This window comes from Tachypleus tridentatus, chromosome 1, assembly GCF_004210375.1.
Source record: "Tachypleus tridentatus isolate NWPU-2018 chromosome 1, ASM421037v1, whole genome shotgun sequence".
NCBI lineage: Eukaryota > Metazoa > Arthropoda > Merostomata > Xiphosura > Limulidae > Tachypleus > Tachypleus tridentatus.
In genome coordinates, this window is record NC_134825.1 from 156,715,170 (window position 1) to 156,727,990 (window position 12,821).

General features: G+C 29.2%; 1 protein-coding gene across 1 annotated transcript in view; it reads right to left on the reverse strand.

Annotated features, from left to right (window-relative positions):
- LOC143228359 (transcription initiation factor IIA subunit 1-like) overlaps window positions 1–12,059 on the reverse strand; it is a 29,321-nt gene extending 17,262 nt beyond the window's left edge. Inside the window, exons 1-6 of the mRNA XM_076459630.1 lie at window positions 11,904–12,059; window positions 4,806–4,907; window positions 3,836–3,971; window positions 2,314–2,393; window positions 1,474–1,560; window positions 553–667 (exon numbers count right to left, since the gene is read on the reverse strand). Of these exons, the coding sequence (XP_076315745.1) occupies window positions 553–667; window positions 1,474–1,560; window positions 2,314–2,393; window positions 3,836–3,971; window positions 4,806–4,907; window positions 11,904–11,921 (538 nt within the window). The 5' untranslated portion in view covers window positions 11,922–12,059. The remainder of the gene's footprint in view (window positions 1–552; window positions 668–1,473; window positions 1,561–2,313; window positions 2,394–3,835; window positions 3,972–4,805; window positions 4,908–11,903) is intronic.
- Between the last annotated feature and the right edge of the window lie 762 nt (window positions 12,060–12,821).

The following is a 12,821-nucleotide window of genomic DNA, read 5'->3' on the forward strand; positions in this document are numbered from 1 at the left end:
ACTTTTACAACATAAGCAATTAAGAAGTAACACATCCTACCCAGGAACAAAATTTGTGTTGTATAGTGTAATAAATCCCTACAAACTTCAAGGTTATAGATAAGAGTAAGTCACAGTAATTATATTTATAACTTTTAAAAGAATGACAACCCTATCTCTCAAGTATTTTTTTTTCTCTAAAAGTTACACTTCTAAACTAATTGCAAGGCAAACAACTGATGTGACTAGAATGTTGTTTATGAATACGAGGCAGTCTTCACAAAGAACAAAGGTTAGTGGAAATTTTGTTATTCAACAGCAATTAATTATTAAGCACTATATAAAATTAACTGGGTCTAATTTTACAAAATAAAAATCAGTTTCAAATAACTTTCTTCTAAAAACACAGTAATGGATTAAAAACAAATATTTCTACAGTAATAATAACAAAACCTTATTTGAGAAATGTAGCAGTCCATGTAAACAATAGCTACAGTGAGTACATCTTAATCAAAATATGGACATTTTATCTGAGACTAGTACTAAAAAAAAGAAATTCAGATAAAAACTTACCAGTTTGAGTTTGTGGGGTACTTAGAACACCAGCTTGTCTTAGAGCTGCTTGTTGAAGTAAGGTTGCTGCCACTTGGGGACTTAGAGCAAGAGCTGCACTTGCAGCTGGAGCAGACTGGAACACATGTAAACAAGTGTTAAGCATCTATTGCAAGCACTGATTGGGTATCTTTGAAATAAATCTAGGAAAAGTTGTGCAAAACCCAACAAAAGTTTAAGAAAAATGGGAAACTAACTATGTGTCACTTATGTATTTGTGTTATGTATTATGTATGTATAGGACTTTTTTTCCAAAACTTTGGTTTATAATAACAGCCCTTTAAAATATTTCTTTAAAAAACAAAACTTTTCTGTTAAGGTTTATATTAACATATCAAATGTTTGTCTGTTGTTGTTTATGGAGCAATGCAGAGTTCAGTTTTTTCTATTTTGTTTAAAACCAAACACTGCACTCACCAAAGTCAATGATGCCTTTTAAAATATTATAAATCTATTTTGTGCATTATCACTGACAAAGTGTCAGGGACCAGTACGATAAATTGAAAGTCCTGGTCCTGGCTTAACCCATAAAGAATGGGAACTAGGTGTTCTATGGTGAATTATGGGTTATTTTGGAGAACAAAATATTTAAATATTTGTTAGATTTGTTAAATAATGTTAGATTTGAATGAGTTAGACAGATAATCATTTTGACAATAGAAATGTGGACTAATTTTTATTGTCCCTGAAAAATTCTCACTGATTCCTGACAGCTAACAGATAGCGTTTTGAGTAAAATTAAAATTGTTCCATAGTACAATATTACTTTTACCCCCACAATTCTCACAGTATTTGGTAATTTTGTTTCTTAAAATTTAATTTAGATAACCAAATTACTTTCAACTAAAATAATTACTATACTGGTCATGTAACAGGTCATACCATTACAGTCTGTACGCCATGCTGGGAATTTTGTCCAGGCACAGCAAGAGTCACTTTCTGTGGCATTGTAAGAGTTACTGTCTCCACCTGTTGGCAAAAATGTTAAACAATTTTATTTTAATAAATACATTATCCAAATCCACTACAACTTCTAAAACGTATCCAAACAGAGGAAATTTAAATGAAAATGTCTCACTTGTTTTAACTTTGTATATGTATATGTGATTCTCAAACATTTAAAGAAAACAGACATCAGCAACACCTCACACTGGATTATATTTAAAAGAACCTTTCAAACAACTAGGCCAAGAACAAAAAGCACTGTACAGACAAATAGATAAACTATGGTGCAAGTTACAATGTGGGAATGGTTAAATGTATTTACTCTATTAGTAAGTCTCAAGTGAAATAGAATTAAGGATTGAAAAAATCCACAAGAAAACAGATAAAAGACACTCAAGCTCATGGTGTGGCACATACAAAACTATTATTTAAATTAACTTTTGCATTAACACTAGACAGATTTATTTACTACTATTTTTATACACTTGCATTCTCTGCTAGTTAAAATTTAACAATGTAAACAGAGAGACTATCCTATGGTGGTTACAATCCTAAATGACCAAAGAACATTTATATCTTCAAACTTCAGAAAATTAAGAACTAAAGAGTATGCTTTCAACACCCAACAAATAACCAGCACTGTGATGGTTCCTCTTAGGCTGGTTTTCAAAAAGCCAATTAATACACAATCCTAATTACTTCATCTTGTATACAGTATTTAAAAGTTATTTTTATGACAATGTTAAAAATGCATTTCAAAAATATATATAGACTTACTCCAGAGACATTGGTGGTGGAATACTGAAGAATAGGTTGTACCAGACTTCCTGGTGGCAAAGTTAGTTGATGAGCTATTGCTACAAAATAATAATATAGTAGTAAAAATGACTTAGTGAGGAACCTGAAACCTTCCTTCTTCATTAACAATAATATAACTTATTGTAAAAGCACAAGTGTTTTGACAAAGTTAATGATATTTATAAGTGGTGATAGCAAGCTAAGTCCAGGTGCATTAATCCTGAAGAATTTTTAAATTCTATTTAAATATATATTTTTTGACATATGACCAGTAAATGGGGTCTTGCAGTCCATTAGGGTGATTGAGGATTGTTCATGAGGCCCACCACCAAACAGAATATGATATAAAATCAGTATTCACACATAACACATTATTTATAAGCAGGTTTAATATTCACATACAAGTGTACAACAATCTAGTTCCACTGGTTACACAAAAGTACTCTTAGTACTAATAATCACATAGATCATACCTAATATTTAAATACCAGTATTCACACATATAACACGTTTAATAAACTTGTATCCATTATATTATAAATGGCATGCAATATTTATTATTACTAGTAATATTCACACACCTTGTGCTTAAATTTCCATATTTACACAGAAAGCATACTATGATACACAATATATTACCAGTTTGGTTGGTTTTTCTTAAGCACAAAATTACATAATTATGTGTTTCTACCATGCTTAGAATATGTATGAAAATCCAATTTATAGCATCACAAGTTCAGAGGCTTACCACTGGGATGCCTTTTCTAACAATACTTGTACAAACAAGATATTAGTTTAGTACCAGTACCAACAAAGATGGCATATTATAAACTTACAAACAGCACTTATGCAGGTGGCACAAAATGAATGTTTTTTACAGATTACATTTACTGTAATTTAGTATTAATGATGAAACTTAACCACAGTTTACATATAACTACTCTAGTTAGCTACAAAATTAGATAAGGAACAAGTTTTTAAAACACACACTTCAGTCTTTAAATTTAAAACAAACTACCAAATTAGTATTTGAACCATTTAGATATAATGATTGTCAAGCATTTTTATCAATTGAAGGTCTGAATAAATGTAATTTAGATGAAAACACAAGTGTCAGTGTACACTGTTAACAACTTTGGCACACAACTGTATAACACAAGCTACAGATGACACTATAAAATGACAATGTTTAAAACAAAACAAACATTTTTACACATGTATAATATTTATAATTTTCTCTTGCAAATGCTTAATAAAATACTATACAGATGCAGACCAGCATATTTAATGATTTTTCATATAAGTTTTAAAGCACACATGATGTTTTAAATGATTAACTTATAAATTTTCTCAGCACAACGAAAGCTTTTACTGCTTGTTGCATATTACACAATAACTACGTATTATGATGTCATAAATTCTATGTTCTAGATAAATTTATTTGTTTCCAATAATTATATCATTTAAAAAGTATTGGTTCAGTTTAATTGCTTTAACCTACCTGAGGATGCAACCTGAGCTACCATTGTGTGTGAAGCTGACTGACTGGGTAATTGGTGTTGAAAGTTAGATGCTCTAACAGTTTCTGGTTTTTTGTGCTCCATAGCTTTAGACTCAGCCAATTTCTTCTCCCATGTCTGCAACAATGTATACATTTAAATACAACCACAAAAAAAAAATATTTTCCAACATAAGTAAGGACATAATGATTTCCAACATAACATTTTTTTTTTTTTGAGAAGGTAAACAAACAGATAACTCCTGTTATTAAGCTCTAGAGGAAAATGAACAGTGGCCTGCCATTTAGATAAACTGTTTACTGGTGCAAATAGTCATCATTCCAAAAGTATATACACTTTTAACTAATCCTCTTCTTATGAGTTACTTTGGACACAAAACATCATTAGTTTATTAACATCAACAAAAATGTCTGGTCGACTTGGTTTCAGTGTCCATCCTGAATATGAAAAACAAATAAACCATAAATGATTTTAAATTTTATGAAAAGAACATTACAGAAGCAAAAATTATTTCATATTCAGTATACATTAGCTCTAAAAATCCTAAATAAATACAGAATAACAAAGTAATACATGTATGGGCTTTAACAGAAATGCACTTTGATTTAGTACTGTAGGGTGTTTGTTTGTACACCAGAGCAAGAACAAAACACATGCTCCTCTCAGTGTGGCTGAAACAGAAACTAGGTGCATACACTATCACAGATTTGGGGAAGGTACTGCAAACAACTGCCTCAGTGCTACAATCTTAGTGATAACATTAACAAACATATATGGGGTTCAAAAATGTCCCATGCAACTAATGGAAGAGTAACAATAAACATTTTGCAGAAAGCTCCATATTTATTCCAAAACAATTCAGTACAAGATTGTGCCCTAAATATCAAGTATTGAAAAACAAAAGTTTCTATACTTACAGGAGTCTAAGAAGAATTTTTTAAATGTTCTCACCTGTTTCAATTCTACAAGTATTTGTTCATCCACACCCTCATCAAGAAAGGCTTCCCTTACATTGTTGATGACATCATCTATCACACCTGTATACAACTTTGGCTAAAATACACAAAAGAAGAGATGCCTTAATACTCGAGTAAAAAAAACACGATGCAAACGAATCAAGCTGGCAAACAATAATTAATAGGCATAATGAAGATTTTTTTTTGGGGAACATTCAATACTAATCTGTCTTCAGATATGATGTGCATCTACGCAATTCAGGGTTTATATACAAGTACAAAGACATAAGGGATTAATATAAAAAAATTATGTCATATGTGACAGGATTATAGGTAAAGGTCATGTGTATTAGTGATGTATAAAAGTAGTCAAATATGGCTGATGTTACTTGGGCCATGATCATTTTTTGAAAGATTGCTCTATAGCTTCTAAACAATTTTTCCTTTTTGGCTTTAAGTTACTGTTGGAGAAAATTTTTGTCCCAAAGTATTTTGTGATGATTTAAATAACATGTTAAAGCAGATATACCTAAAACTCACCTCTTTGCATGTGACCTTAGTGTTCTTTGAGTCTTATTTCCATGAAATGTGACATTTACACTATATATTTATCACCATTCATTCACACAGGACACTAAATAACCATTACTTTTTTGTTCCTTTAGTAGGGCTCCCTGCTGATACAGCAGCAAGTCCACAGATTTACAATGCTACAATCAGGGGTTAAATTCCCCTCAGTGAACACAGCAACGGCCCAATGTAGCTTTGCTAAAGAAAACACACATACACTCCTTTAGTAGAGTTCTCTCAGGTTAGGTACTAAGGTGTTTATCTTATGTGAAGGTTTGAATATAGTTTTATGTCAAAGCTAGTACTTCTATTAGTAATTTCTCTTGCTTTATGTAGTTGGTAGTGCAATGGCAGGAGTTAACATATCTTCAGTGGTTTTGGAGTTTAATAAAAGTTATATTTTATAATGTTGTGGTTAAAACTTGTAGATAATGCTACACTATTTCAGTAGTTCAATTTAGTTTGCAAGTCTGCTTTGTGAATACAAAATTAGAAAGTACAGTCTACACGAGTGAAGGTGGAGAATATTTTCTATAACAGGTGATGATTGGATCTTCTAGTGATGTTTTCCTGAATATGCTGGTAATTATTTTATTTTCATGTTAACACAGATAAAATGAAGACAGCTGTCAGATTCTAATTCATGTGTGGAAAAAAACATTAGGTCTCATGCTGTTTAAACATTTTATGAAATGAAGTACATTATCTTTTCCATGATGATATACTAAAAATATCAACATATCTTAATTAAATTTCAATTTCCTGATTTGTGTGAATCTATCCCTAAATTCTTCTGAGCAGATATGTAGATGTCACTAAGTAGAGTAGAAAGGGATAAACCTCCTGTTAATCCATTACTGTATTAATAAGAGGTTTACATAAAAACAAAAAGGGCACTATTCATGATATGCAAAATGACAATCCACCAGCTACTAAAGTATATCAATTTGTAAACACTACATAAAATATGTAAAATATGTCTATAGAAGTAATGACTTTTCAGCATTCTGTGTCTACTTTGGCTTGAAAAAATATTGGATTTTTTACCAATGAGAAAAAAAGTAACAGAAAAAAATGTAGTTTTATAAAAACATTCAATCAATAAACACAGCACAGACATATTTTGAGTTTTCTTCAAATAAATAGAATTACTTTGGGAAAAACACCTTGGGAAATTTTACTTCTACAATGAAAATGGAGTTGGGAACTTGATAGATTAAGTGTATATAAAAGCTATTCAGATGCCTGTTTCAAATACTTTAGAACTTTGCAGCTTTATAAGCAAATGGTGTCAGTTACCACAAAAATCTTACTTGATCCACGAGCACTTTTAACCCATGAAAAACAAAGTAACAAAACTAGCCATAAAACAAGGAATAGAAAAATTACTAAAGCAAACAAAATTATCCTGCACTAATTCCTTAAGATTTTTGAATAAAAAATACAGGTAGAATGGGTTGATGAAAGGAAACATCTAATCCTGATGTTTAGTTTCTTGTTTCATTCTAAAAAGAAATTAGTATCGATACATACATAATGTATGGTTAACCATATCACACACATTATTCACTCATTTTTTTACACTACACTTCTTAGTTGAGTGGGTGATTAACTCAGTTACCCGTAAACACCAATGACAACAATTAGTGTCACATAGAATCTTAACTGAAATCATTGTTCCTTGTTATTCCAACTAAATATATTAATATTACTATTTCACATAATTATTTTCTACCAATTCATTTGTTCAGTTTAATTGATTTGTTTCATGACTTGGGAAAATAATTAAAACAAAAAACATTATGTTTCTGATTATTCTATCAATTTAAGTAATCAAGACATTGTCATTAATCCTCTTTATTTTTTTCCAATTAATTTAAGTTTGTTCAGTTATGGCCCATTGATTGTTAAGTAGGGTGGTTGCCTCAAGACATGTGGATTCAACTTCCACTGCCACCAACCATGTTCACCATTTCACTCAAGTGACTTGTATTTGTTTTGCTGTTTTTAATTTATAACAAACCAATCATAGTTATTTACTATTGACAAGAGGAAAGCAACCATCTGGCAGTACTCACCACCAACTGCTGGGTTGAAATGCACATCACTCTACTTTTTAATGCTATATTAAACACTTAACTGCATAACTTTATTATTAATGTATTGCAACAAAAATTAAATGAAATTTGTGGTTAAAATGTTTATTATCTATGTTTTAACTCATTAAATGTCAAAAAGAAATATCTAGAAATTTTCATCTTCAATTTTCCATGTCATTTGATGCATCTCAGATCCAATTTCACTACTTTGAAATTAACTTCTAAAATAAACTGCTGCAGTGTCCAACCAACTAGAACAAATTATACATGATATCAAACAAGAATCAATGGTTTAAAACATCTTATTCTTTTCAATGTGCTCCCCTCTCCAATGTTTAAAATTGTTTGATCAACTTTACATGATTGATGAATGTATTTATAGCCAACAGAAAGAGCAGATTTTTCTCTACATACTCTAAAAACTGTGTTCAGTACTTCCCTCCATAAGCCATTAAGAAATTGGATGGTTCATGTTAATTAGATTTAGTGAATATGTTTAAAACTGAGTAGTAAATCATAGTAGTTCTGGGACACTATTCTTCTGATTGATAAATCTTGTGTGTTCTGATATGTATGCATATCTGAAGGCTGCACAGATTTTTTGGATACACATTTTAAGACTCACTTATTTACCTTCTGAACCTTGTTATTTTTAGTGCAAGCAACTCAGTTATGCAGCAAGTACTACAAAACCTTGTTTTTAGGTATATATATTTTTTTGTATTTTTTTTTTGTTATATAATTTTAATAAAGTAACCAATAAAATACAAAAATTATAAACTTCTCAGATTATCCTAACTTCACTATAATAAAATCACACCAGCTACATCCAACACAGTATGTAACTTGACACTTAAATAGCATGCTTTTAAGGTTAGCTCTATGGGAAATAGCTAGAATTCTTATGGTTTACTGCTTTTAACAAAAAAATTACTGCTCCAGTGGGTACAAAGTAGAACAATAAAATCATAAAAGATGACAGATGAAACTATTAAGATGAGTAAACTGAAACTTTCTTATCAATAATGCAATTCAGTGTAGGGGTAAAATTGTATAAATCATTTTATTTTATATTTCAACTTTACCATACATCAACAGTTAATGTTAGGATAAACAAAGTAAGAGGTAATGTACAAAGATTTGTATAAAATAAAAAATCATATTAACATAGGTATTTTTAGAGGTTATATAAATCAAATAAGAAACTGTATGATGAAAAATATCTTTATCATCAGTATGGAAATCACCATTCACTCAAACTTACAAAGGCTTCAGAAATTCACAAAATTTCTTTACTGGAAGTTCTTTACTAAAGGATCTGTTCCCTTGTATACAACACTTTTTAATGTGAAGATAAACAGTAAATTCAGACTTGTAATTCATATAGTTTAATTCCTAGATTTTTCAAACTGACCAACTTTGATTTTACAGGATTAATAATTTTAATTTATTCTTCCTAAACTTCTGTTTGTATGAACAACTTGTTTTTACACTTTTAAAGTTTTTCAGCTTCTCTACTGGTGGAACTTAGTTACTGATAACTCTGTTTTGTTTTTGTTTTTTAAGTATTGTTTTTGATATTATTGCAAATTTTAATATTTCAAATACTGCTGTAGGAATTATTTTAATCTTTACAAAGAGGCTATCCAGAATTATCACAAGTTTTCTTGTCATACAGATTAAACACTATACTAGAATTAGAATGATTTTTTTTTTCAGAAACATACATAGCCATTACACACTTGGATAACCATCTAATAGTTTTAACATGTAAAATCTAACACTATCAATACATATTTTACACAATATTTGTAGAATAGCACTGACATGCTATAACCTAAAAAAGAATTTCAGTACTTCTGATAATACATATTCATAGCTCAATGAAATCAAAACTTTTTATAAGGTTTCATTCAGAGAAAAAACAAATTTAAATTATAAATCGAACTTAATAAGCTGTTTCTTTTCTTGAAATTTCTCATCTACACATAAAAGCCTCTAATATCTAACCCACTTTTAAAGAAGTCAGGATCTTAATATTAACTTAATCACACAATTCAGCCTCTGACCCCATTATACTTAAATAGTGAACAGGTGCAGAGTTTAGTTATTTTTATCACTTAAAGTGATAACAACTACATTTTATCATAAAAAATTCATACTTATTTTGAACTGCAAATGAAGGTCGAAACATTTACCAGTAAAAAGCAGTTTTACATGTCCAACTGTAAACACATTTTAAGTATTTTAGGAATAAAACAACTAACAAGTGCATTATTTCATGAATAAACATGCCACATGAGCCACTTACTAATAATTTATGCAAACCCTTGAATAATGGGCAGTTGTTAGATCGGAAGTTGGTTAAATGGTACGTTTTGAGGGAGGCAATTAAAATTGTCTAGTTAATTAAAGAACTATTTGTCTTGCATCAGTGGCAGGAAAAATAAATCTTGAAAGTCTGATAAAAGATGCTTTGCAAAGTAATTTAATAAAGTTTAAATTCTGTAGACATCAGCACAGATTCATTAGGATAATATTTTGGCTTACTAACCTTACAACATTAGCAAGTTTAATCATCTCTTTCACACTTAATGGTACAAATGTTAGAACTAGGAAAGAAAATTTTTTTTTAGTGTAAGTGTTCATCATTAACTAAAATAGTTTAATTTTTCTAACAGTGATTGGCCTTTGGAATAGATTGCTTTCAGTTGTGGATGACAGTAAATTTGAGAGTTTAGGGAAAAGTGCAATAAATCCTTAAATATGTGCAGACTAAGGTGATGGTGGTGTTTATGTTTAATTTGGTAGATGGAAATAACTTTCAAGCTCTAATAGGTCTTTTTTTCTATTTAAAGTTTATATCATTCTCATGACTTTGTAGGAAATACTCTTTTCAGAATGTTGAATAATACTAAGAAAGGCAATTTTACATTCTGTGAACTTCTTTGCAATAACTAATAAAATCAGCAGTGATCTTTCAAGGAATATCACTTTGCTACTTGCATCTAAATGTATGGAACTATGAGATAGTCCTTATGGTAAGTTCTCCTAGAAATCCACCCATGTGATTCCAATAACTAGTGATATACAGTATTATCCCTTAATATTCCAAGCATCATCATGTTCAAAAAGCCTGAAATACTTTTTCTTTTCAGTCCAACCATTGACTTCTTAAAAGCTATCTTACTCTGTAAAAGGTTCAGTAAACTCCATGCAAGCACCTTACCATATTTTTCTTTCCACATATGTAAATAAGAGAAGTGTAGTTGAATTCCATGCTTTAGTTTTCTTAAGAAAGCTTTTTATTATAATTTCACTTTTTCATTACTTTATATTTAATATTCAACAGGGAATTATTAATTCCTTTTATTATACAGTTCTTAAAAATTAAGTCTACTCTTACATAATACAATACTTATACAGTGATACCCATTTCACATTCTAGTTCATTCTCTAGAAATCACTAAAACAAATTTTAGGAAACGAAAAATTATTAATTATGTAATTTTATTTTTTATTCTAATGAAAGATATTGGGATTGAACTTATATAACTGCTTTAATATCATAACAAATTTCAGCTCAAAAATTTCTTAGATACTTATGTAAGTAAATATTTGTTAAAGTTTAAGTACTGTACAGAATGTTCAAATCAAGATTTAATTAATTAAAAACTAATATTTAAATTATAAAAAATTATCTCATTTTTTTTTATTTATATGCATAAATATATATTTTACAAATAAATATCATACAATGGTTATATGCCCAAAGTACTGGTATCAATAAAAACACTGATTTAACATTTATGATAGTTACTTTAAAAATTTAAAATAAACAGTAATCAAAAGGGTAAAAATTAATGACCAGTAACAAATTGATACTAACTGTAAAAAACTGACCTTATATCGTACACTAAAATATCGAAATCTGAGAAGCAAAACGGTAGTATAACTGCAACCTTAATGTCAGTGCAATTTGTAAATTTTATACATTCACTTTACATTTTTATTTGCAAAATATTGTATAAACTAAAATGTACGTGTATCATATTATAATTAGCATTTCAAAGTATCTTAGTTTCTTTCAAAAATAAAAATCTAAAAGTTTGCGAAAAAGTTTAAAATTTTTAATGCATAATGTTTAATTCTTATTGTTTTTAAAATGTTTAATAGCCTTTAATTTTTACTTTCCTCATGATTGGTTCATGTTAAAAAACACCGAAAACATTGCTCAACGCACTCGTACACTAGAAGTTACAATCTGAGCTGTACATAATATATCATTATATATTACTATACTAGGCCTATTCTGTAACTTTAATGAACTTCTCCATCTTGCAGCGTAATATTTACTTCTTTTAAACGTAAGTTACAGCAAAAAATAACAAAACCTTTATTGTTTCGTTAAAAGTGTAACTTACCACGGTTAACGCTGCCATTTAATATCAATAAGCACTTAAATTCCACAAAACAATTTTGCAGGCTTCTTTGAAGCCGACGAATTACCCCTGGAACTTCCTTTATATAGACGGTAACCCTTCTACCCGCCTCTCCGAGCCTCACAATCAATTCTGTGACGTAATATTTATTATTAAGCCCTCTAATAAATTACGAACTTTTTACCGCTACTACATATAATTATAATAAAATATTTTATTTATTGTATTATAATTTTTAACTGTAAATATATATATGCCATTAGGATATTTTGTAAAGTTACAGGTTTAAATATAATATGACTTTACACTTATTCTTTCTTGTGATATGATAGGACAAATAATTTCCCGATTCTGTGTGCGGTAAAACACCCTAAACTTACAAACTTACATTTACCATTTATAATTTTTATTAATAAAATGAAAAGTCTGATGAAATTTATGCATTTTATGAAGAAACATAAAGTTCTTTATAAAGACTAGTATGTATTTAAGAAAATTGTAGAATATTAAAATTAATAGAAATTATAAAATCAAAAATAATTCATTTTTCTAAACACAAAATCAGAAAATGGGTTTCTGCGCTATTTTTACAACAGGTATTGAGCCCTATGGACGGTCAAGATTACAGCTTAGCCAGGAGACCATTAATAAATAAACAGAAATGTTATAATGAAACGAATTTTAAACTTTGATTTACAACGTGTTTGTTAATTGTGCAACATATTACAATAAACCAAGTATTGTTTATTTGTTTGTTGTTAAGCGCAAAACGACACAAGGCTGAAGAACTTAATTAGAATCTTTAAAAAGGTGTATGTTCAACTATTCAGTATTTATAAGGTTTGGTTAATACACAACATAGAGAAATGAATGAATATTCATTTTCTTTTGTAAATTTTA